Source organism: Spodoptera frugiperda, chromosome 30, assembly GCF_023101765.2.
Source record: "Spodoptera frugiperda isolate SF20-4 chromosome 30, AGI-APGP_CSIRO_Sfru_2.0, whole genome shotgun sequence".
Taxonomy (NCBI): Eukaryota; Metazoa; Arthropoda; class Insecta; order Lepidoptera; family Noctuidae; genus Spodoptera; species Spodoptera frugiperda.
The window spans coordinates 6,284,600-6,311,213 of NC_064241.1; the positions used below are offsets into that span (position 1 = coordinate 6,284,600).

Consider the following 26,614-nt stretch of genomic DNA (forward strand, 5'->3'; position numbering starts at 1 on the left):
GTACAGAGTAATACGAATATTTCCAAATACCTAATACATTTGAACTTTTCCTCAACACGATCCAACTAGATAATATTTTGGTACAACCCTGTTACATGTAGTATGTGTAGGTACTTGTTTATCTCATCGCGAAGATAACGAGAGCAAACAAAACGAAACTACGCCAAGGGTTACCTCGTACAACAAAAGTTTTCCGCTACAACTTATAAGCGTAATAAATTCGGAGTATCTACTCCACATCGCTTATCGCGGCCAAAGGAAATAACATTATATTAGTGAAACACAGCTTTTATTTCAGAACGTTAAGCAGATGTAGGTACATCGTCTTACTAACTCTTCTCACGTAATTAAAGGCAAACGCAAATACACACCCAGGGTAATTACAGGCTCTTTACCTTACATTACAGTTCGTAAATCTAAACTCCCAGTACATTAGGTAACTATGTGATTTCAGTATTTCACATAAATGAACCAACTAAATAATGTAACCAATTATTGTATTGTGAACCTAGTTGAAAAGATGTAACCTATGGAGTTTCATGCTCGTTCTTCTCCATAGAAACCCTTAGAATAAGCACATATCTTCAATATGGGACTGACTGATACAAGAGAGTCAGTACACTTGTGATTGTTTTACTAGACGTTGAAATGTTCCTTCTTATTCTAATTGAAATTAATAGTTTGTAATACTTATCAATAAATTTTATTTAAATAATTAGGTTGAATGCCATTGTGATAAAAATGTACGATTTAAAATTTTGGCTTATGACATTTATTTCAAAAACATGTAACAAAAACGTATAGCCCAAAATATTAAAGTCACGATGGAATAGAGAACAAATATTACAGTCCAAACTTAAGAATCAAACCACAAACTCCTAGCTCGACAATTTTACTTGAATCTATTCAACCACCGAGGCAGTCAGAGAAAACATTTACGTTTAATGCCCGCATGACTATGAAAGACATGTTGTTCCGCCCAAAATAACACACACAGCTTTTTGACTTGAAATGTATTGCTATTTACATAACCAGGGGATTCTCCGAAGTGAGGGAAATGGTCCAATGATAACAGGGTAAGGACTTGAGTCGACCAACGAATGCCACTCAAATGTTTTCCTGTTAGTAAATTCAGAGTCGGTTTTAACTAAAATACCTCAACGAGCGTGCTTAGCAAAGGCTTTGAGGCCCATTACTCTAGCTGGGTAAAGAAAAATAAGAATTTTGATTTACTAAAATTCTGAAAATCTCAAGAATGAAAAACTTGGGAATTTTGTACGATATGTGGCGTTAACCTAAGACCTCGATCAGCCTCGTTATAAAATTAGGTATAAGTGGCCCATTAAATTTAATATATAAATAAAAGACATGCTGCTTTGCACGTCCTTTTAGTAAAGTATTAATTAGACTAAAAACAATCTTGTTTTAACTCGTTATGTCGACGATTGGAATAGTTTTAACTAAGACAATTTTCTTTCATTCAACTATGAATAGAATACTTCTAAACAAAATGTAAATAAGGAAAAAGTGTTTCTGAGTTTAATAGAATCTTCTCTCTTCCTTTTTCTGAACTAAAAAGACCCGTTCAGTGACAGTATTATCTAAAACTAAACTAAAAAGTTGACTTTGTTTGTTTGGTTCAACGAACTTGAACTATCAGGTTTAGAAAATAAGTTTTATCTTGTAATAGATCCAATTCTTAAATAAAGTTCAATATAGAAGTGAAAAACATAGGTTCTTAAAATGTTTTTGTTACCTGTCGCCATATTTTATGTCTTCAGTGAGTTTAATAGCCTAAGCCGCTTGACAAGCTTCAGGATTATTGCAAACTCTTTATACATTGGGGAAGAGTGTACTCAGCTATAAATACCTAGTAGCTGGTGATGTAACCAATTATATACCTATTATTGTACCTGACTGTGATACTCAAGCCACTTGACAAACATGGGGATTATTATAAACACTCTATGCAATGGGGAAAACTATACTCAGCAGTGGATATCTTCCAGCTGGTGATATAATGAACTGTTAACATACTATTAGTCTTAACTTGCGATACCTAAGCCACTTGACAAGCTTGGGCATTATTGCCAACCCTATACAACATGCAAGACTATACTCAGCAGTGGATATCTTGCAGCTGGTGATGTAACCAACAGTTAACATACTATTGGTCTTAACTGCGATACCTAAGCCACTTGACAAGCTTGGGGATTATTACAAACACTCAATACTAAGACTGTACTCAGCAATGGATACCTTCCAACTGGTGATGTAACCAACTGTTGTAGCTAATTTCGATACCCAAGTCACTTGACAAGCATGGGGATTATTGGAAACACTCTATGCAATAGAAAAAACTGTACTCAGCAATGGATACCTTCCAGCTGATGATAATAACAAACCAATGATGATATAGTATTTGTTTCAAAAAGAATCTACCAATATTCATAACAACACATTACCTAACATACAATCATATCATATCTGATATCCTATTACTGAGTAGGGTCGATAAACGCCTTGAGAGCACTCGTTAAGTGATTGGGTCAAGCACTTAATGTAGAGAACAGTACTCCATGACACCTTATTGTTAGGGTTTCCTTATACTGTAATCAGATATTTGGGATTTTCTATACAATACTACAAATAGAATGTGTGATATAGAATAATGTCCGGCTTTTGTATGTTGGACCAAAAAAAACAATTTGTGTATATGTAATTGTATGTTTGTAAATGCCACCCGCAACAGGACATAAAAGAAAACGTTAACGTTTAAAACAAATTGGTCAGTCAGATAATTAATTTATATCATTCCTATTTAAGTAATTATTAATTTAATGCACTGTATTTTGAAAATTCACGAAATAGTTTTCACGACCTGAAAATCGAACTATGGTCTTGGGTAAGTACGAGTAGAGATACCCAGAAGTTATTTTACTAACAGAGCAATCAATTAATGGCTCGCCATTTCAACAAAAATTCACAGGGAATTTTTATTACAGCTTCGAATAGCCGTTTTAATAACACTAACGCAATATCAAGAACAAAATTTAAAATTGAAATTCATAAACACAGAATCCAATAGCACCCTTTGCAGTAAATAAGAGCGACGTATAACCATATAAGCGTTCACATATGCTAGTCTACACATTTTCTCTTTGTAATAATACAAGGGATTCTGTTAGCATATTATACTGCGCACTTTTTAAAACTAACTTCGCTTAGAAAAATGTTTGTTTTCTAGATTTGATTTTTCTATGCTTCGAATGATTTCTACAAAAACAAGGAAGCGTTCCGTGTCTTTTTCTGTTAGACTAATTACCATTTAGGCTAGAGTAGGCTAAGCGCCTGTTTCACCACCATCATAAAATTACCTGATAAACTTATGTGACAGATAGTATATAAAAATTACATTCTTAATTTGAAGTTATCTGATACATATCGGCTATCCAGATATTGTGAAACAATTCCTTAATCTTACTAATAACAAATTATTCTCAGTTGCTAACTGTTTTATTGAAAACGGTTAACTAACTCGTACCTAAGCAGTTTTTGAGACTAACGTAATTAATATCACTTTACCCCTTTTCACTGAAATTAGAAAAAGTTACGTATTTCATTTGTCTTATATGTACACAATACAATTAAATAAAGATACATAAGGCGAACTTATTACCGTATGGCATATCACCTATCATCTCTTATCTACCTATCACTACATTAATATTATTAAAACCCGCAAAATACTTTTCGTATAAAAATATGGAGCCAAAAAGCTTTAAACACAACATTCGATAGAGGTTTTTGCAGTAAAATATCACGTGGTATTGCCTGGCTTAGGTAAGCTAGTGCCTTGGTTATAATAATATTGTATGAAAGTTACTCCGTCACCGGCGCGCCAGGAATGATGCCTCGCCGTAACAATTTTGTCTACACTTTGACACACCGTGTTTAGGAATGTAGCCTTTATGATGATGTAGTTAAGGAACACGACAGCATGCATAGTGATTAAAAATGTTCTAGTTATTTGGCGCTTAAACGGAATATCTGTTAAATTTTGGTGTACAAAGGCGTTTGTTTACAGAAACTATGAACTATATACGTTTGATGTTGAATGTGACAATAATTTTGACAATGTTTGAACGATGTTACCAGAGAATATTCCTACACGATCGAAAATTCTTATCATTTCATCATTGTTGGCTTTCATCTCTCTATATTCAAACAAACAGTCCCTAATCTAACAAAACAAAACTTACATCACATCAACTCAATCCATATCTTTACAATTCACTACTCAATATGAATTTCCTTCGGAACTACATAACCTTTATACGAATATAATCAAGTCGCGTAGGTATCGATGTCTCATCGCGATACATCGGCGTGTCTAGCCAAGCAGAACCGTCCGAGATTCTTATCTTAGAATTGATAGATCATTAATCTGTCAATTTAGTCAATATTTCCGATACACTAGCCCTAAAGCGATATAACTTTATTGAAAATGCCATTTTATACGCCATGACGCTTTTAATAGTATGATAAATGGTACGTGCTTACTTTACTAAATGGTTTCATGAATATAGTGCTAATGGCAGGCGTATTAAACGGTAAAGGACGAATCTAATCAATTCCATAACTTTACTACTATATGTGTGTAAATAATATTCACCTCATTGTAGTACAAATATTGAAAGTTCCCCCGCAACGCAAGACGCGTCAAATATATGCCAAGTTTTTTCTGCAATAGACTCACGACAATAGATTGGTGTCAATCAATCCAACAAAAGGGGAACAGGAAAATCAAAGTGAACATGAAATGGGGGATATTTCCCCCTTCGAATATGTCTACGTATAATCGTATCCAGAATTCCTATTTCGTTTAGCAGCAAAATTTCTCGAAATCTCTTCAACTTCACTTTATTATTATATTAAAAAACGATTTAGCAACGAACACGAAATAAATCCCGTGAGTTAACGTAAAAAATGTTTAACCAAACGTTTTCATTCTAATAAACTGTGGCTAAAATCCAGATTGTACGAGTATAACACAAAACCGCACCCAGTTAGCTAATCACAGAATTGGATAACATTTCAGTGCAACGCTGAAGCGTATCTAGGATTAGCACAACGAATATATTTCATCCCGGAAAATGCGGTCATAGTCGGGGGCAGCGAGCAGCAAAAAATATCCATAGTATAAAAGCTAGCTTACGCCGTTTGTTAAATCACTAAAAAGTCAGCCAGAATAACATGCAACAGACGCGTTCCGTGCTTGCACAGAATATGTATAAAATGTACAATCGTTACACAAAGAATACGAATTTAATTTATCAGATGAAACGTTCGGCACGTGACATAGACCCGGAGCAAGCTGCAAGCTGACGATCCGCATCGATTGCATAGATTTTAATATAAACCGTCTGCTCTCACATATAAACGGTAATTACCATCCATTATTGATTAGCAACGATGCACTAATTAAACTATGAAATGTAAATGCTATATTATGACAAAGGTATTATGTTCAATACTCCAATTATTATTTACTCATGACTTGATAACGGCTGTAATTATTATTATTACACAATTTAATGATTTGCTTTTACTCTGTGATGGATGCTTGGTTTAGTCTAATTATATCCGGGAGCCGGTAATGTGTATTGTTAGCTGGAAAGGCGTAGACCTAATTAACTAATTTGTATTCGTCATAGTAGGTACCTTTAAGGTACCAAAAATATGTGTGAGAATCAGATATTATTTGCAACATCTCTAATCTATGTTTCTATTTAAATTCACTCGATGCAAACCTAGTATTATGTATATGGAAATCAGAAGCAAGCCAAACTGCAACATTGTTTTAATTAGAAATGGCCTCGTACTCTGGTTTTACGAAAACAGACTAACAATGTACAAACATAAAGTTCAAATTCAAATCCTGTAGCCAAACCTTTGTAATATTATGTTCAACGTCATGTTTTGTTACTGAAAACTTTGTAATCACTTATTTTATAGGATTCTAGTGAGTTACATTTGTTTTATTTTATTGCACGTAGATATGTAATTGTTGCGTACAACACAGATAGAGCCCACTAGGGCTGATGCCTGATCCGGAGCAGATCCTGATACAGACTACCAAGTTGATTTACCGGGGCTCTGGCTCCAAAAACAGGAGGAGAAACGGGTCGGTTTTTAGTCAGTAAGAGTCTGATACTTCCTCACGCGTCGCTCAAGGCAAGAGAAGTCATTGAATGTTGGATGATCCCCCCCCCTCAAAAAAAACGACATGTAATAGTGATTCTCTTTCTGGTCTTTACCCAGATATGTTAGATTCTGTACGGAATTTTAGCCAAATTCGACAGAATATCATGCTTGTCTGTATTTTACATGAAAGGTTCTCACATACCTTCTGCAATCCGCATGTTCGTGCTACATTCGTAATGCCTCGTTTCTTCAGCTGTAGTCAAAAAATCAATCAAAGAGTTTTATAACTTACCTGACTCATCATAGGGTCTGTATTTATCTGACACATGTAGGTGCCAGAATCTTTGGGCTCCACATTACTGATGTAGAGCTTCCAGGTGTTGTGACCGTTGTGGGTGACTGACAGCCGAGGGTTCAAGGTCACCATGTGTGTGTGGATCGCTAGGATCGTCTTCGTGTCTGATTTTATCCAGGCCACCTGTGGAAAGAAATTGTATTTAAATTAATTATATTTATCAATTTAAAGTATCGACAGGTAATGAAAAATAGTGAGTATATCAACTCCAAAATTCGCAGTAATGTATGAAGATTGAGTTCCGTAGCCTGCTATTAGAAAAACCTATGTCCATTTAAAAAAAAATATTGTCCCACATTGGGATGTTCTCCTGTGTCAAACATACAATTTCACATGCATCCCTAATTGGGATTTTCTGTGTCCAGACCCGTAACAACAATCTGTGGATCACACAAAGAGTTGTTCCGTGCGGGAATCGAACCCGCGACACGTTGCACGGCAGCCAGTTACCCAGCCACCGCGCCAACTGTGCAGTCAAGCATTAAACAAGATAAGTGTAATTTTTGGTTTGTCGAAAATTCTCAGGTGCTGCACAAAATCTGAATAATGCCAATACATTAAAATATCCTTCATTTGCGCACATAATTCTATGTAAGTTCGATGCAAGCTATGCAGTCTAGTTTCGCAGTAATTTTCCATATTTACATATTTCCAATACAGCATCATCTATTCCCATTGGTACGGCGGAGCGGGAAAAAAATAATCGATCCAAATGGAAATAGTTCAACGACTACTTTTTTAATAGAAATGTGCGCTATGAAACGAGCAACTAAATTCACTGTATGGCATTTTTAACTCTGAACTCAGAAAGAAGTGTAATAAGTTTTTAACCGACTTAAAAAACAGGAGGTTCTCAGTTTCACCTGTATGTATGTGTATTTATGCGTGATTATCTCACGTTTGACTCAATCGATTTTGATGCAGTTTTCAGCATAGTATTATTAGACTTAGAAGAGGGTTTTGAGGATATTATATACCTGTCTTTAAAAAATTGATGCGGCAAAGAAAATCGAAGACCCTTTTTACAAAAAAAGTTTAGTGTTATTTGGAATTTATGAAATTAATGTATGATTAAAGTGGTACGTTCAAATTCATATTAAGAAATCCACAAGGACAAGAAAATTGAAATCGCATTTCAAAAGTTCAATGTCCGTATAAAATAGCAAAGCACTCAACAGCGCTTCAATAAAACTTTATACCCACACAATGATAGTTAAATTTTTATTTTTGTATGAATATAGATTAGCTTCTAAAAATCACCCTGGTGTCCGTAAGCTACTAAACTATACATCATACAGGCACTAAAGTTGCCACACCACACTGCTACAGCATCAAAATTGACCTTGAAGATATCGCACTGGCAGCCGAACGGAATGAGTGAGACACCAAACGACATTATAGTAATTAGTGGTGACGCAACCAGTAACATTCTGTGCTCCCGTTCGAGCTATTCGCGCCGCTATTATGGTTGCGTAACCAAGCGGACACCAGCTGAGTAACACTTTACAAAGCTGTATATATTTTGTTGCTAGCGGTGACTGGTTGCGCCGCCATGGTGTGCCGCTGAATTATAGCTTTAAGAAATTAGAAAGCTATGCTTGATGAATAGTAAATACACATGTTAACACAAACATGATTTTTTCTATTTAAAAATGTAAATACCTGCCTATATCAAGTATATCTGATTTCTCAAACACAATAACGATCATAACAACAAAATCCCTCCTTAGTCTTAAACTGAAAGAAATAGAAATTGGAAATACGCTACTTCCAATTTCTTCAAAATCAATAACAATACATTTATTCAACACTCTCTATATGAGTGTGACAAGAATTTTGTCCCACAAAATATTGAGTCAACATGAAATAGGGCAAACTACTTTAAACTATAAGTTGGTAAATATGTATTTAGTTCTCAGTTCACGGGTGGAGTTATTAAACTTTGTGGTCTGATAAACAGCAATGACAATTCACATTAACACGATACTTTAATATATGTGTGTATTATATTCACATGTGTAATATATGTGTGATTGTTCAAACGGAATAAATTTTCTTCATAACTATATATTACAGGTTTGCACATAAATATTATACCTACTCTATAATAGCTTAATTTTCTAGATCAGTATTACAGCTTGGACGCTGGTGCAAGAGTAGGTACCTACTAGCTATTATTTTAGCTTTTTCACACAAAAGGCATGTATACCAGGGTTTTCTAGACTATGGGACGCGAGGAAATTTTTAGTGGGCCTTATCTGTAAAAATACACACTAACCAACCATTCTGTATTTTATTGTTCATATTGATAACAGTTTAATTCCCTCTCAAGGTGGGTCCTGATTTTAGGAACTTAATTTAGATAGGTCGTCGTCGTCCATACAACTTTGGGAACGTACTTACTTATCGAACGTACTTATTTATTCATGCAACAGTTCTAGGATCACATATTACTATTTAGTATAAACGGATCGAAAAAACATCTATATCTCACCTTATAAGTGCCAAGATGGTTGACAGTACATGTGAAGTGTACATCTCGACCCTGTGCCACAGTCAGGTTCTCTAACGGAGACAGAAACTCGGGCTCCTGCTCACTGTATCCAGATCCTTGCAGCTGACCTGTTAACAAACCACATTCAAGATCAAATCACCGTTATAAGCGTTTTTTTAGGGGGGAAAGTCATCCAATGACTTCTCCCGCCTTTGGCGAGGCGAGAGGGAGTGTCAGACTCTTACTGACTAAAAACCACCCCGTTCCTTCTCCTGTTTTTCGAGCCGGAGCCCCGGTAAACCCGCTAGGTAGTCCGCAGCTACCGTTATAAGCACTTAACATTTGGAGAAAACTGTTAAAGAATTCCACGTATACCTCCCAGTTACCTATCAACAACATTAAACGGCCCTTCACCTTTTAAACAAAGGCTTATCAACCCAGCTCACAATTACTAGAATAAATTAACTGACACTTTGCAAGGGCTCTTGATAAACAATACAGCGAACAGTTGAATCAGCTTTACATTCAACGATAGCCAAATACAATCAGAAGAAATAGGTACAGGTCGAATTGGCCTTTCAAATTGGTTTAAATTGGGTCAGGCTTGCACAAACAAAAGTCGGGAAATTGCTGATGCTACTGAATTCTATAGCAATTGATCTACTTTCATTAAATAAATCTCTGCATCCGTATCAAAAATCGCTGCGAACTACTTTGTTTACCGTAAGTAATCGATACTCCTTTTAATTCAGATCTTGATACAAACATAACAAGTAAATCAGCATTTTTCCAATATTCCGAAAAGCTGATAATAATGAATACATTTCACGTTCAAGCAAATAGTATATGTACGGTAACAAACAAAAATACACCTACAGAGGGTCGAGTCCAAATCTGCAAAAGCATAGAAGTGGCGAAGTGGCGATTTGTAAAACAAATACAGTAGCTCATGTTCCAAAACATCATTTGTATAATCCTTCACAATGAACTGGCACCGCTTTAACGCGACCAACATATGAACGCCTGAGTTTCAGTTTTCGGCATTCGGTATTCGGCGATTAGGGACGTAAATCGGGAAAGGTTGGCGCATAAAAAGGGTCACACTAAATGTCCCATACTGTGACATCAAAACGATTAATGGCTTCGTGCGGGATTTCGGAACGCCGAATATTTTCGTTCAATTCGGCTAATGCGGGGCTGAGATTAAATAAATTTTTCACTTTTTAGCCCGTACCACAAAACGATTCAATTAAAAAAATGGAGGCGCTTCCATTATTTTTCCCCATTCATTTGTAATGACAGAGATATCTGTGAAAAGTCAAATCAAATGGTTTTCTGCAGTAGAGTTTGTAAAGGCCATGAATTCACTGGCATTCATGTAGAGGAAAAGTAATGCCCACCCGTTCGGCATTTTCCTTGCCTACACAGCGTTCTCTGTATTCGTCGATTTGCCGCAATAAAATGGCGGCTGTCTACTTTCCACTTTAACTTACTTTCCTATATCATCTCCCGAGACAATTGATCGGCTACATAATCAACTTGTGCTGTACGATTGAATTTATGTTTCTCACTGAAGAAAAAAGTCCTTACATTTGAGTACCCGCAATTGGGGATCGAGGGATCGTGAATTTCAGCCTTGCCCGTTGTTTTATTGAACCCATTCTCATTACAAGCATTTGATTGCTACTTCGGTTTACACGAAAATTAGGAAAGAGCCTTTCCTTCCTTCCTTTTCATAACAGTTTTAAAATAAAAAAGACAAAGATTTCGTTACAATGACACCGAAATGTATTGCAGGTAATTAAAATGTATTAATATGAACTTTAAATAATTAATCAAGCGAATGAAGCCTATAAGTTTTATTAACGAAATTACATTAATTAATCGAGCGCTCGTTCAGGTGTAAATGTTTCATAGAACTGACGTGAAAAATATAATTAACTCTAGTGTAAATACACAAATATTTTACGAGTTAAATTAATTGGAAACTGAAAATGTAATTTACTTATAAACAAGTTCTGAATTGTTCGACTGATTTGTTTAATTTGATGAGGATAATGTTTCATTTGAATTAAGACTTAATTAATTGCTCATATTGGTGGAAACTCTTTAAAGTTACTAAATCTATTTAGCATTTTATTGGTTCTAAATAGCTGGTTGTCAACTCATTAATAGAATTATAAAAAATCTGATTATTTGAAGCCTCATGCTAGAACTAGACTACACTAGCGGACCTCGCGAAGTTTATTTTACCATGAAAATTTTCGGAGCATTTTTGTTATTTTTATCTTACATACGAACCTTTTTCTAAAAATAGCAAACCCAACACAAAAAGATTTAGCGAAATCGGTTCAGTTGTACTCGAGATTAACTATTAGCAACTCATTTAGTGATCCATTAATTTTTCTATTATAGATAGATTAAACAATACTATGATGAAGTATTTGAACAGACTATCTTTAAATAATGTCTAATTATAACTAAAGCAAAATGAATCACGAAAGAGAATTAAATATAGCACTGCCCGTCAAAGCTCTGTTAATATTTGCTAGATAGAAATATATTTACTATTATTATCGTTTTGTTATTAAGAAGAACTAGCTCGGTGTGAGTACGTAACAATATCTGTTTCAGTATTTGTTGCTAAATTGGCCACTAAAATACCACATTTGTTAAACATTTCAACTGTAGGGGTATATAGCACCACAGCTACCATCAGATTCAGACTCGTAACAGTCAGACTAGCAACGTTTTTAAAGAGACTTCAAAAAAGAAAATATTCAGTTTGACCTGTATATATGTTTGTGCGCGATTATCTCGCGTTTTGCGGAACCGATTTTGATGCGGTTTTCAGTACAGTATGGCAGTTTATAGTATTCTTTAGAATTAACAGAAGGGTTTAAGAATATTACTTGATTTAAAAAAATGGAGATAAAAAAATTGAAGGCTCGTTTAAAAAAAATACTTTAGGTAAAAGATGGAAATAGAAATAATTGAAAGTATTTTCTGCTTAGATACCTCCTATTTTTTTCAGTAACAAACTTTGCTACTGCGAAAAATCTGTGTGCAAGATTTTTCCTGGAAAAAGTTTGATTCTGAAAAATGAAATGAGTTTGGTTCTGTTTGCTGTGTAGAGTCCGAACAAACATCGCTTTTATCACGTTTGTTTTTAGGAGAGTAAGCAGAAGAATTGTACTTGAGCTTCTGGCAGAAGAAGACAGCAAAAAAGATTTATTAATATTTTTTTAACAGTTGGTTTTTTCTAACATTTGTACTTGAGACTGGATATTTACCATGCTTATTTATGTCTAAGAGTTTTCGATATTTTGATTGAGTTGATTTGATTTTCTAGTTCTCTGTCTGAGTTAAATTGAACCAACTGACAATAAAAACTAGGGATAAATTAAGTTCCTTCCAGTCTTCTCGATTATTAAGAATTTCGAACTAGTAGTTAAAGTTTAGTAATTTAAAAAAAAAATGTTTAAGCATTATATTAGCCTCCCCTACAAACACTGCGGTTGGAAATACGTCGGCTTTATAAACTGCACTGTAAGGTTAACAGTTCAAAGCTTAAGCTCAAAGAATTAGCATAAGTAGTGTGCGCAGAATATAAAACGTTTTGTTTTCAGGTCACAAAGTTTTGTTCAAAGAAAATTTCCTAAACATCTTTTTTGAGGACATTCACTAAATATGAATTCCCTGAAATTTTTTGACAGAGCACGTTTAGAGCTTTACTAACAACAGTAATTATGATTCTGTGTATTATGTTGTTCCACTTTCTATCACCCTACACTATCTTAACTTCGAATTTACCTTACATTGTTGTCCAATCATAATTTATAATATATTATATTATAACATTTTGTGAGACATACTAATTAATTACTAGTGGTCGCCTAGTGGTCGAAATTCGACCATATACGATTTAATTTACAATACCACTTAACATACGTTCAAAGATAATTTTTATTTAAAGAATTATTAATAGTTTTGTAAAATTCAAATTAATATATTCCGGCGCATCATGAACAGGAAAACTCTATTCATATGAGACGTGAGGATATCATCGCAATGTCTGTCGATTTTGACGTTTTGTCAAATACGATCAGATACTATGCATGGTAGTGTGTGTAATGTTTTATTAATTGATTAAATGTACATTATAAGCATTATTATGGGAAAATATTAACGTTCTGCACTTCTCCTACACATAAACTATAAATGTGCTAAATTTTATATTCCTGCGTCCGCGCAAATTTCGTAAAAAGGGTCCAAAGTTTTTACATCATGTATTAATATATAGATTATATTATCGGCTTACTCACGTAACTGTTTGACGAGGAACTCAACTAGTTTCAAGCCATGCTAGAGGCTCATATTCATGAGCAGCATTCCGCGACACACGAAAGCGTACGACGAGTTCCTCATCAAACAGTTACATGAGTAAGCCGATAACATAATAATTAATCTTCTATATATTAATACGTGATGCAAAAACTTTGGATTTTTACGAAAACGCGGACGTAGGAGCATAAAATTTGATACACTTATAGTTTATGTGTAGGAGAAGTGCAGAACGCTAATATTTTTCAAAAATAATGCTTACAAAGTACATTGAATCAATAAATAAAACATAACACACAACTACCATGCATAGTATCTGATTGTATTTGTCAAAACGTCAAAATTGACAGACATTACGATGATATTCTGACGTCTCATATGAATAGAGTTTTCCTGTTCATGATGCGCCGGAATATATTAATTTGAATTTTACAAAACTATTAGCAATTCGTTAAATAAAAATTATCCTTGAATCGTATATGGTCGAATTTCGACCACTAGGCGACCACTAGTTATAATATAATTAGGAACCACTACATTACTTCTGCGTGGTTTAATTTTGTGCTACGTTTCAATCCAAATTGTACCTAAATCGTATCGCTATAAGTTCTATTTTTGAGTTCAGCAAAACATTTAAATTGCAAAGAGAATTATCAGCATAAGACTTTAAAAAAAATTACATCTGCCCTCTATTACTCTACAGCTAAAACTCAGAAAGAACAGATTTGAAACCTAATACAAACAGCTATAAAGTATAATATTGTGTGTTCATATGAATACAAACGAACGTTTACTTGTCACCAATTGTTCGAGTTATCAGAACAACCCACATTCGCATTAGTCGTTTCCCCAAATTTCGGGGGACGGAATCGAATGGAATCGTCTGAATATCGAACGATGCATCGGCAAACATAATCGAGTCAACCGTAGGCGGAAAGTCTTTGGGCGATATTATTGTGAAAGGAAAAGGCTTACAGCCGTGTCCGTGTTCTGAACTGAGTTAGGAAATGGGTTTTTTTAGGTTTTGAAGTTTTCTTACAACAATGTATAGGCATTTGCATTGTGGTAAGCAAATATCATGATATCTAAAATCATGTCAGTAGAGATGTTTCGATGTAAAATGAACTTAGTAGAATACTAGTGATATTAGTTCCATTATGATAATTATGAGCCTTTCAAATTCGCTACCACTACCGTACCCTTAATACGAATTTACTTTACATTTAAAGTAATCGAAACAAGAGCGTATTCGGCTTCGGCTCTCTGATTGGCCGGCTCGAAAAAACCAACCAATCAGAGCGCCAAGCGCGCTCTCATTTCGGTTACTTTAAACGTATCATCATTATTTTAATGGATTTCGTAAAGTTCGTCACTTTAAACGTAAAGCAAATTCGTAGGGTACTGGACATGAGAAGAGGTCATTTTGAAAACCACAGACGCAACATTAACATAAATAAAAATTAAACATAAGCATATATCAAAATAAAACCAACAGACCTACCCAACATGTTTTGCTCAAGACTCAGTATATCGAAAAGATAAATAAATGGTGGAAAAAATTAAAATCATTTCATTGCGCGGCCGAGAAATGGATTTCCGGATCAATGCTGGTAATATGACCCTTGTAAATTAAACGGGAATGGATCTGATTCACCGGAGCCTTTAGTAATACGCTCCTAACTTAGCTGTTTACGTGTTCACTCACTTAGTACTTAAGATTTTCTATCTCACCGCGTACAGTTCGCCCGTAGTGAATTCTAGTGTGAAACTTTATCTGTTGTGAAGTTAGTTAGGTAATATAGTGAGGGAGTCATTGGCTTGATTACTGTATTGACTGGTTTTGTTTTATGTCTCAATTATGAGGGTAATATTTACTCTTAGATTTACTTGTGATATTTTGATCTTTGTAACGTGTTATTTATAGTTGGTGATTTCGATTAAACTATACTTACTTATTATGGTTTTCATTGTGTAAATTGCCAAACCTTGAGTCTACAGGAAACCGAGAAAATCCTTTACTCTATCAATTAACCAAATGTCCTACATACAAACAATAGATCAATAACGCATTCTACAATTTACTTTGTCAATATACTGAAAATTCTTATTTCACACGAACGCAACGTATTCGTGTATTCTATTTCCCAGTTACAAGTGCTACACTATTCTCCGAAACACAGTCCACAGTGAGCCGATAATGGAACAAAACGAGACTGTGTTTATAGTAGAGAAGCGGCTTTTGTCACGTCGCGTCGCAGCCTGCCTTTCTGAGCAGCGTGCCGCCGTAGCTGTCAAATGAAAATTAATAACACTCCGATACAGAACATTCGTCACCCGTCTCCAGCCACATATCATGCCTTTATCGAGTTAAAAGTAAATATTTTTTATCCCCAAAAATTAAAATGGAAATTGAAACTCACAAACGACTTTTAAACGCAATATTCCGCCAGCCCTGATCCGTCTGGATTATGTCAATAAGTAATATTGCGGATGTAGCTTCAATTTAACGAAAAAATTATGAGATTTAAGTTTAAAACGCCTATGTAAGGGCTTTAACGCAAAGATGTCACAAAACAAATTACTCAAAGACGTTTAATAGCAATAAGTAAGGCTTTTATCCGAGTCAAATGAAAATTAATAACTCGAGGCCAGTAGCCGGCAGCTACGCGACGAACTTTGTCGACCGACGACCCCTTTATCTTGATATCCACCACCCGAGCGATGGATAAAATTATATCTACAGTAATAAATCACCTACGCGCTGTACCACATAAAATATCATTCACATCACTTAGTAAATCAGAAAAAATATTAACCCTCGGATGTGTTCCGAATACTTTAATAAGTTATCAGTGAATATGAACAGATTTAATTATTATATCAATTTTAACCAACTTCACCGGTCGAGCCCTCCATATTCGATTACGTGTTCCAATTATTCAGTATTTCACGCTCATCGACGTCTATAATTACATTCTGATAGAATTGCGTTAAATTCACCACGCGTACGATCACTAATTTCCATACAATTAATCCAATGATTAGCTGTAATCCAATGTGGGTTTAACGCATATCGTTCGCATTGCACACAAACATCATTATTTATATTGTACGTGTTTATTTGAATTGTGGACTTTTCATTAGGAACTATAATTAAACATTTCACAGAGCACGGGCCGGGGATGAAGTGAAAGCTTTAAACAATTAAAAGAAAAGGTTATATAAAGCGTTTTCAATTAAACTTGGAATCCAGTAGGGCAGCGTTCAGTGCGGGTTCCTTACGTCTGGCGCGTTGGAGGCGCGTCGGCGGTACGTGAGGGAATCTGGGTCGGTATTGCTTCTAAACTGCAGCCCGCCACTGTAGACAGTCGTTAAAGTGCAACAATTTGCTACATCACGTGAACTGCGGTCTAGTTTTAACTCACGTACCGACTTACACGTACATAAAGAAACAAAGATGAACTTGCACGTGAATGTGACTTTGTTTTTCTTTGTAACCTATTCCGATTAACATAAAATATACTGTAATGTATGTAAACTAACTTTCAAACTTGAATAATTCCTTTTCACACAGTAGGTCTCAAAAACTAACACAGACATCTTCAGAAACCATTTTTATAGAAGTTGACATATTTGTAACAGAAATGTTTTCGTTCACATCACTAAAAGGGACAGATCAACAACACGCAAGAAATGACTAAAATGCTCGAAAACTGAAGATTATTATTTCGTGAAATAGTCCGAACGAACTAATGGCGTAGTCTAACTGAAGAGCCGGTTTTAACATTACTTTAATGTAAGGACTAGGAAGGGAAAATTAATGTTTTCAAAGCGCCAAGAGATAGTCGACACGATATTAAGCTTTTCATCAGGTCTTCCATTTGTATGTTACTCGTAGTTAGTAGTCCAATATTTGGGAAATTACCCAATGAATACTTATATCTGTTTCCAAAATATGAATGAAAACCTTTAAATTAAAATACTTAGAAGTTCAGCCACGTGTAGATCTTAAGAGTGTGTTATTTATTTAGTCATTCAAATCCTTTTTAGTTAGTTATATTAGTTCATTACAACTCTAAGCTACACGTGTCACTGTTGATTTTCATTTACAGTAAATACTATTTAACGCCCCTTTGAAACATCATATTTCAAGGTAATCTATGTATCTAGTTCTTATCAGGTAACTAGAAATCTGAAAACTGTTTTCAAATGTCAATATTTAGAATTCCCGATTACAATCAGAGATTTCAATTTATGTTAAAAATCATTGAGGCAATCGTTATTCATAAATTATTTACTATACATCACCAATAAAACACTATAGCACTAAAGCATTGTCAGTAAGATATACTTAAAAGAAGAAAGAAAAACGAGAACACAGTACATATTACAACGTTCCAGTTGCGTGAATAAATTACAAAACAAGACATGTGACTTTGACGCTTCAGTCACAAAGGACAACACAAAAGAAAACGTTATTGTTCCATAAATGTACGTAAAACAGGAACATTTAATGTTAACTGTCAACACTTTGATCAATTTCTGAGCACAATGAAATAGCTCGAAGAACGTTATAGCAAAGTCTTGAACTGAACATCGAATATCATCATCAACAGTCTAAACGAGTCCTCTGTTGGACTATAGTTATCCTCTTTCTTTAAGGGGAGAAAATCATACAATGCCTTCTCCCGTCTTGGGCGAGGCGAGAGGGAGAGTCAAACTGACTAAAAACCACACCGTTTCTATTCCTGCTTTTTGAGCTGGAGTCCCGGTAACCCGCTTTTTTTAAAGGAGAGGAAATCATCCAATGTCTTCTCCCGCCTTGGGCGAGGCGAAAGGGAGTATCAGACTCTTACTGACTAAAAACCACCCCGTTCCTACTCCTGCTTTTCAAGCCGGAGCTCCGGTAACCCGCTAGGCAGTCAGCAATTTCAGGACAAAGGATGAGTTTGCCATAACAATTGAAAAGAATTAAGCTTTAATAGAACTGCTGTTGTGCCGTGGTGATCACTTGGTCAACTCTTATATCACCCACGGGAAGAGTACGAGCTATCAAACACTCGGAAGTACTCGGAACTAACCCATTATACTGTCTACTAGGGTAATTGGCATAATATAACCATGTAACGAGATTCGTTAGGTACATTAAGGTAATTTTATTCAAAATGGGCGTTAACTCTCCGCCTTGAAGTTGAGCAATGTTTATTACCAATTAAAGTCAGAGTCTGAATATAAAGGAATACCTTTGTGTAACAGTCAAATGCGAGTTTCTACATCCTTGGCTAGGGAGTTGAGACTGGTGAATCGAAAAACTAGCTCGGGAACTTGTTTGATGTCATTATTCGGGTTTTTGTATATTTTAATGAAGCGTTAAAGGGTGTTTCCTCAAAAAACTTTAACTTTTATTTAACAAGCAAACGGTATTAAGCATCCCGGTAGATTATTATTATACTTATTTTTATTGGATTGGTTGAGAGCAGTGTCACATTTTAATTTATTGAAACCAAATTTTGAGTTTTGGCAAAATTGTTGAGGATAATGACGCCGCGTTAACTTTTTGTGATATATTTTTTTGAGAAAGTACTCTTAAATGAAATATCATTTTTCTGTATCTATTTCTGTAAGTTACCAAGTACTTTTATTGTACGCTATTTGCACAAATAAAAACTATTTCACTTCTTGGCTAACCAACAACAGATTAGTACATCTAGTACAAAGAAATCTACGTATTTTAAATTATTGTATAATCTTTATACGGAATATTTATTCATAGTAACATAGAACAACAAACAATCAAGATGGCAATTTCAAATTGTAGGAACATTAATGTACTACGATCCTGTGTTGTGTGTTGTCTGCGAATTGTTTACACACTCAATGATGAGAGAAGCTTTCAACTTCTTGGAATGAGGAACTAGTTTCAGTTCAATTACAGTGCTATCACGAACATAATATTACAAGTACCTACATATACATACAATTGATACATAAGCTTATAATAGTAATATTTGTGTAATTATTAGACCTTAAGTTGCGTGTCCAGGTCCTTAATTGTTACAAATATAATATTATTTTAGAACTTATTCCACATTAAAGAAAGCAAATAGAGATTTTGAATTTCAATCTTAACTAATATTACAAATTAATCTGTTTGTTTGTTACCTCTTTATGCTCGTTAGACTTAAACAATCTTCTTGAAAGTTTGCTTAATTAGAGAATAACAGACTTTTTTGTCATAGATTTCTTGTTGTCTGTTTTATACGAGTATGGGCAATGCCACGAGTAAAAGTTAGTATTCTATTATGATATCAATAATAATGTTGACTTTCAAAAGTATCTCAAAAGGTTTAATTAAAAGAATACTTTGACTTTGACTTCAATATGACTTTGAATTATTGGAGATTGTCAACTTGATAGGCGATATTTTTAACGTCAAGCAGACTGGTTATTTTTAGCATCAGCGATTGGCAATTACTACAGAGATATTACCTTTATAATACATACTTTAATATTGCCTTTCAAATAACATAAAGGTATTGATTTAAATTTAGCGTAGTCACTTACAGCCAGTGTCAATAAATACCCTTTGTATCTATCAGCAGATTTGATTTTGGACATAGAATTTTAACATAAGCCCCATACAAAATATGCATTCACAATATTATTGAGTCTGGCTGTTAGTTCAACACAATCCTTACCTGCGACAATAGTGAGCAGAGCAAACGTCGAAACCAAAGGTAGACCGCCGGTTTCCATGGAAACGGATCTTGAGCGTCGCGATGATTCCGACGCCATGACTCCAAAAGACATTTGATACCAATAACTTGCTTGGTATTGTATCACATCGCGTTATTGTCATAACAATCCTCCTTCTGAGGTTAAATCATCTCAAAATTATGAATTTATAATACATATTATATAAAGTTCATCATTTATCCTAGGTTGAGTAAATTTAAAACAGTTATTTATTGTCGTAAAATTACGTTGTTATTATGGTTTCATTCCGGCCACGCTCGGTAAATCTGAAACAAAAAAGACGAATCAAATGAGTATAAAGGATATTTATTTTTCCTTTTCGAGAGTACAGGATTCAAAGCGTTGTGAATATGAAGTACGTGGGGACAATGCGCACGGATTTCGGTAACAAGCTGAGTGGAACGTTCGCCTTAATTTTTTTTTTAGTACCGACTTCCGAATTGTATTGACTTGGTAACTCTACATAAAAAGTGTTTTAGGTGAGGTTTTTGATGATTAAAATATAATTTTGTATTTTATATTTTATAAACTACCACCTCATTTCAAGGTAACTCTGATTGGTATAAATATTACTTATTACTTAATGTTTCGTCTCTTATTTTACGTATGCAATAAAATATCGTCTCTAGGGGCATTTTTAACGGGAAGTTTTATTGACAAGTGGTTGATGTATTAAGGAGTAACTTAAGCTACTTTTATTTTAGAAAAAATAATTAAAGTCATTATTATACGCGGACAAAGTCGCAAGCAACAGCTAGTCTTAAATAAATAAAGCCATATGACATATTACACACATAATAAAACAGTCCCTTACTGGCTTACATCATAAGTTAGTAGATAGTTACGTCGTACTATTTCATTAAGAGCCATCTGGGCAATTTCTTGCCGACACTAGCCCCCACGAGGGTCTCGACTTAGTAAAGTTGTAAAACATAGCTTATATACATCACTTGACCGTGAAAAACTTTGTAAGTAAACTAACCAGAAAACTTCTTGAAGGCAAAGTGACTTTATTGTTAAAATGAAAATAAATTTGTATTATTGCCTCAATGAAAGAGTGGTTATATAACTTATGATTCGTATATAATCCTAAGAGTGCTTTTCGTTTTTCGTACGTTACTTTGGATGCGTTTGGCTACCACCAATAATATTCATTGGTACACATAGCTTAGCACTGGAGGAAATGGACTCAGCTAAGCTATGTTTTTTATACGGAAAGATGCGTGCTATGGATATGTACTACGGCTGGCTTCCCTACTATGGATACATCGCATACTCGAATACTGTGGTGTCCTCGCGTCCATAATGATTAGTAATAATTTTCACACAATGACATTTTACCTAACCTAGACCTAAATATCCAAGACCTGTAGTACCGTAGTCACCCTTGCAACCAATGAGGACATGTCAGTAAAAGTTATTACGAAACTGGACCATGCAGTTTATTGCCAGCAAAATCAGAACAGTTCAAATTAAAAGATGCACTCTACCTTATAGACAAACAAGTTTTTAATTAATAAATAACTTCATATTTTTTATAGAAAAACTAGCAACGCCCCAGGCTTTTGTGCTGCAGTATGAAAAACTTTTACGAGTTATAACTTGAAAATATTACTTCAAAACAAACTAACCATCCAAATGAAACATTAATAAATAAAGGTTCAAATATTTATGTTCATTTATTTTTAGTGATACGTAAAATAAAATTCGGAATTCATATTGCTCGGTTTCAATTCCAATGGTTTCGAATACCAATGTATATGTACAAAACATGAGAATTACTATTGCGAGAATTAAATGAAAAATTTCGAGTTAAAATCTGAATGGAGAAAATAAATAAAAAAGTCAACCTACATATATTTCAATTTCAATTATGCTACATTTTGTTTTGTGTTCTTTGTTCAAATCGTAAATCTGTTGCGATTACTACTAAAATTATTATGTAGTTTCAATACAATTTTAGTAGCATTTAAGGTAGAACAAAATTTTTGTACGCAGTATATTCTATTCCCTTGAAAAAAAATTTAGATTAATTAATTTATAAATCGAAAACCGATTACCCTGCGATGACTATAAATCGCATTTGTTCTTACGACCAAAACGAATCCAACAATATAGTGTTACAAAATAAAATATTTGAAAATCCATAAAAATGAAAGCATAATATTTTTTACTTCATATCTGCAAGGAACAACGCAGGTGCAACACTGCAGTAACCTATACGTGCACATAGAGTGTGCACGTATGTATGTACGTAGAAACACATGGTAGTTTTTTATTAGAGCAGTTTCCGCGGCGCAGCGTGCACAAACTGAGATAAAACAGGAATGATTGCCGCTCTGTCGCGATATTGTTTCAAGTGTTTTGTTCCATTCTGCTGGCTCTTCAGTGCTTATTATTCATCCACACCCAAACGCCGAACTGTCGCATAAAACTGGACGACTGACAAAGCGTTTCTTCGCAAATATACAGCCTGATAAAAGCTGTAACTCCATGCATACACAGGGCGATCAGAAATAAAAAATGTGTATGTAACATATTTACATACATACATCGATTATCTTTAGATACTTGTTACACAGAAAATGTCGTACTTAAGAAATCCTTGCCTATTTGAAATACTATAAAGCTCCTCGAGATTTCAAAGTAAGGTAGAGGAGACATTAAGTGAGGATAAGTATCGTTCGTGGGCAGGAATATAATAGTTCACTCCGGGGACTGTTCGGCTCCATCAATTGAAACATGCTCTCCCGTGCCGGCGACGGCGTCGGCGTCTTTGCCGTACGAACGAGCGTCGCGACAATAAACAATACAAACAACCCTGGCCTGCGTTTGACACCAGCCCGTTCGGAGTGGATTAGAGCGCTCTACAGGGAGTTCGGCAGCATTTAGGGAACGTAATAGCCTTCCGCCGTGACCTGTTTTAGTTGCGACAAATAGAGATTTACGGGATTGCTACCGAGGGATTTTCAAAGAAGACTATTCTCCGTAATAAAATTGAATGGTGTTTACTTTGCGGCTGCTTTATTCCCGTTGCCAATTCGACATTGACGCCGTTTAAAAACGATCGACTTTCAATGTCTGCGAGGTTTCATAACGACAGAATCATCCGGCTGTCAATCGATTCCAGCCTTCTCGCATTCGACAGACTGTCCGACAAAGTTTGAAACAATTTAATCCCGCTTGAAATATGCACGAAAAAATTTGTCTGAGCTAAAAGTGAGCGAGGGGAAACCATCTCACAGCCGCTGTTAAAATACATTATAATTTTCGGCGGATAAGGAAAAAAATGACAGTATCGGGGCCACAACGTAACGCGCCGGCCACCGACATCGTGGCACACAATTAGGTAGCTACACCCGGAATTCGATAAACTTAATCGTATGAAAGCCCATATTGGGAGCGACTCGCCTCTAACCCTTGATATTACAGAGGCAAACCCCATTTACGGCATTCCGTTGCTTAATAATTTTACATCCGTCCACAAAGACGGCGCGCTGTGTTATCTCACGAGTGGCACGCCACCGATACGACTGCTAACCAGCCCCTTACTCCTGCTCCTATTGTCATGTTTACATTGTCTATGCTCATTCCCGAATTCCGATTAACGCAAAGCTAAAATCGCTTTCACAATAATGTATGTATAATACTGTTACATCGGGCAGACACAAGTTACATAGATAACAAACACAATTAGATAAATCCGCCTGCGCTTTGACTACACAATGAAGCTTTTCTGTTTTTATTTAAGTTTGCTCAAACTTTAAACTTTCTTTATGAATTCAAGTTTCGAAAAGTTTCCCTCTGCTTGGTACGGACACTAAGAAAAACTAGGATTATGGGTGAAAACAAAGAGCCCGATAAAAACTACTCGGTAAAACTTTCAAAACTGTGGTGTTAAGCAACCTTGGAAATATATATTAAACAAATGCTACTCCTTTGTCCGTTGCATAACTTAGATTATTGAGTAAATTAATTTTGTTATTTTCTCTGCCAGATTATTCTTTCGGCGCAATGTGTGAGGATATTATGTAGAATACGGGCGGCGGACAGTAAAACCTTTCTTGACAATTAATTTCACGGGCCATGTTCAACCTTTGCACTCCCCAGTTTCTTAATTCGCAATTAAAAAGTTAAATTGTCCGGTTAATTGCTGCCATTGTGGTGGACGACGTCTACTTATTATTCAGAATTGCTCTCTGAAAATTTGACGAAAAATTTGTCGAGAACCGGTTGCTAAATCACAATAAGTAATTAGCTTATCTGTCGGCGTCACGCGGGGTGCCGGGGTCTCACGGGGCGCGGGCTGCGGGGCGTCGAGTTCACGTCTTACGTTAAGCTCTCAGTATTAATCTCGACTCTGCTTAATAAACGAAGTGAATAACTTGGATTAAATAAATCACAGTATCCGAATTCTTGGTTGACTTTGTAACCGATGTTTGACTTGACTCGCTCGCCTTGAGGTGATCTTATATTGTATGAGAATGTATACAATCTGCTATCGTTAATTGTTGTAATTTTGTTTTTGGAGTGAAACTTATTTTATCGAAATTCGTCGTTTTAAATTAACTCTTTTATGAAAATATCTTTCTGTTCCAGAAATCCTACTATCATGCCATAGAACCACACACAAATAGTCTCTTTGCACATACATATAGGTAACTAAAGACAGAGAGCACTCAAGGTATTTGCGGGAGATGCATCTGTTCGAAGCCAAGCCGTCCGACCGTATAGCAATTAATGTTTTGCGTGCCTCTCCGGAACAGCTACCAACATGTTTCGAAAGTCTAATCCTTATTCTACTGTGAAATATGTTATTGAATGCTTTGATTGACGTTGGCATACAAATATCTATTGTTAAATAAACACAACAAAACCGTTTGTATGCCTTTAAATCTTGGAAGGGGTAAGCAAACTAAGTATTAAAGCATTTCACCAGTTATGTTATAATTTTGCTATCTAGCGCCGTACACAATTATAAATTCCATGCTGTTATTATCGAAAAAAAACCAACATTGGAAACCGAGGCCTTCTGCTTGGTAGTTACGCTTGTGATTCTAACCATTCGATTAAAAAGCCAGTCTTCATTTAAGTAATACCTATGTTTTTAAGTTAGTTCTTTAGAACTTTTTTTAAGTTAGTAGTTACTTTTAAGTTAGTCATAGTCTTTAGTTACACAAATTTTGAATTGTATTTGTATAACTAAAGACTATGACTAACTTGCTGACTGACTAGCTAACTCAGACTAACGATATATTGTACTTTCTAAAAACTGCAGTTAACAAAGGATTAGGACGGACAGTGTCAGTTAAACTTATTAACTTTTATGTAAACACTAGCTGTTGGTCGCGACTTCGTCCGCGTAGAATAACTTAGACTTGACTTCTAACAGAATTTAGGTTCTTGATTTTCTTCTAAAATAAAATACTTTTTTCTAAAATAAAAGTAACTTAAGTTACTCCTTAGTACATCAGTTACCTGCCAATAAAAATCCCGTCAAAATCGGTCCAGCCATTTCAGAGATTAGCCCGAACAAACATACATACAGACAGGCAGACAGACCGACAAAAATTGTAAAAAATATAATTTAGATGTAATTGTTATATGGTTATATCAATATTACAAACAGATTCCAATTTTATTTATTAGTTTAGACAATATTAATATAAATTTAGTCATTACAATGAAACTAACAAAGTTTTGGAATAGGCTTGATTAGCCTTCATCACCTAAAATAATTAGATAAGTAAAAAAAAATCTGAATCTATCTAAAACGCATTTCGTATTCGCAATCAATCTAAAATCAATTATTATGTTATCGGCTTACTCACGTAACGTTTTGACGAGGAACTCGACTAGTTTCAAGCCATGCTAGAGGCTCATATTCATGAGCAGCATTACGCGACACACGACGCGGCGATTGTCGCACTGCTACTGGCGATTCGAGCTACGCGCCCATCGCGCCCTCTGCCTGGAATCGCGCGTACTATCTGGGCGCGCGACGATGTTGGCTCGTTAGACTCGCTCGCCGGCGGCTGCGCAGGTGTTGGGTTCGATTCTCGGGTCGACGCAAAAACGGTGTCACATACCGCGCTCACTGTGTCACACTCCAGACCCGCAACATTGTAGGCTGACGCAGATTGCAGACTTGGCTTCCAGGTAGGAGGTAATGCCCAGCCACCGTCTCTGTTGAAGTTGGGACGACGACTTATTTCGATGGCCTCACGTACTTTCCGTGGTACGAAGTATTTCTCCCTCGCTAGTACGGAGACCTTGTCGAAACGGAGGAAGTGAGTCGTGCCCGCGCTACAAGCATGCTCGGCTACTGCCGATGTATGGGTGTCCATGTTCTTCACACTGCGTATGTGTTCCTTGAGTCTGGTTGTGATATTGCGGCGAGTTTCCCCGATGTAACTCGAGCCACAGTCGCACGGTATCATGTATACCCCGGGAACTGC

At 35.5% G+C, this 26,614-nt stretch overlaps 1 protein-coding gene across 1 annotated transcript in view; it reads right to left on the minus strand.

Annotated features, from left to right (window-relative positions):
- LOC118269944 (lachesin-like) overlaps positions 1-26,614 on the minus strand; it is a 65,729-nt gene that overhangs the window by 21,529 nt on the left and 17,586 nt on the right. The window contains exons 2-4 of the mRNA XM_035585339.2: positions 20,099-20,422; positions 9,057-9,184; positions 6,500-6,685 (exon numbers count right to left, since the gene is read on the minus strand). Of these exons, the coding sequence (XP_035441232.2) occupies positions 6,500-6,685; positions 9,057-9,184; positions 20,099-20,210 (426 nt within the window). The 5' untranslated portion in view covers positions 20,211-20,422. The remainder of the gene's footprint in view (positions 1-6,499; positions 6,686-9,056; positions 9,185-20,098; positions 20,423-26,614) is intronic.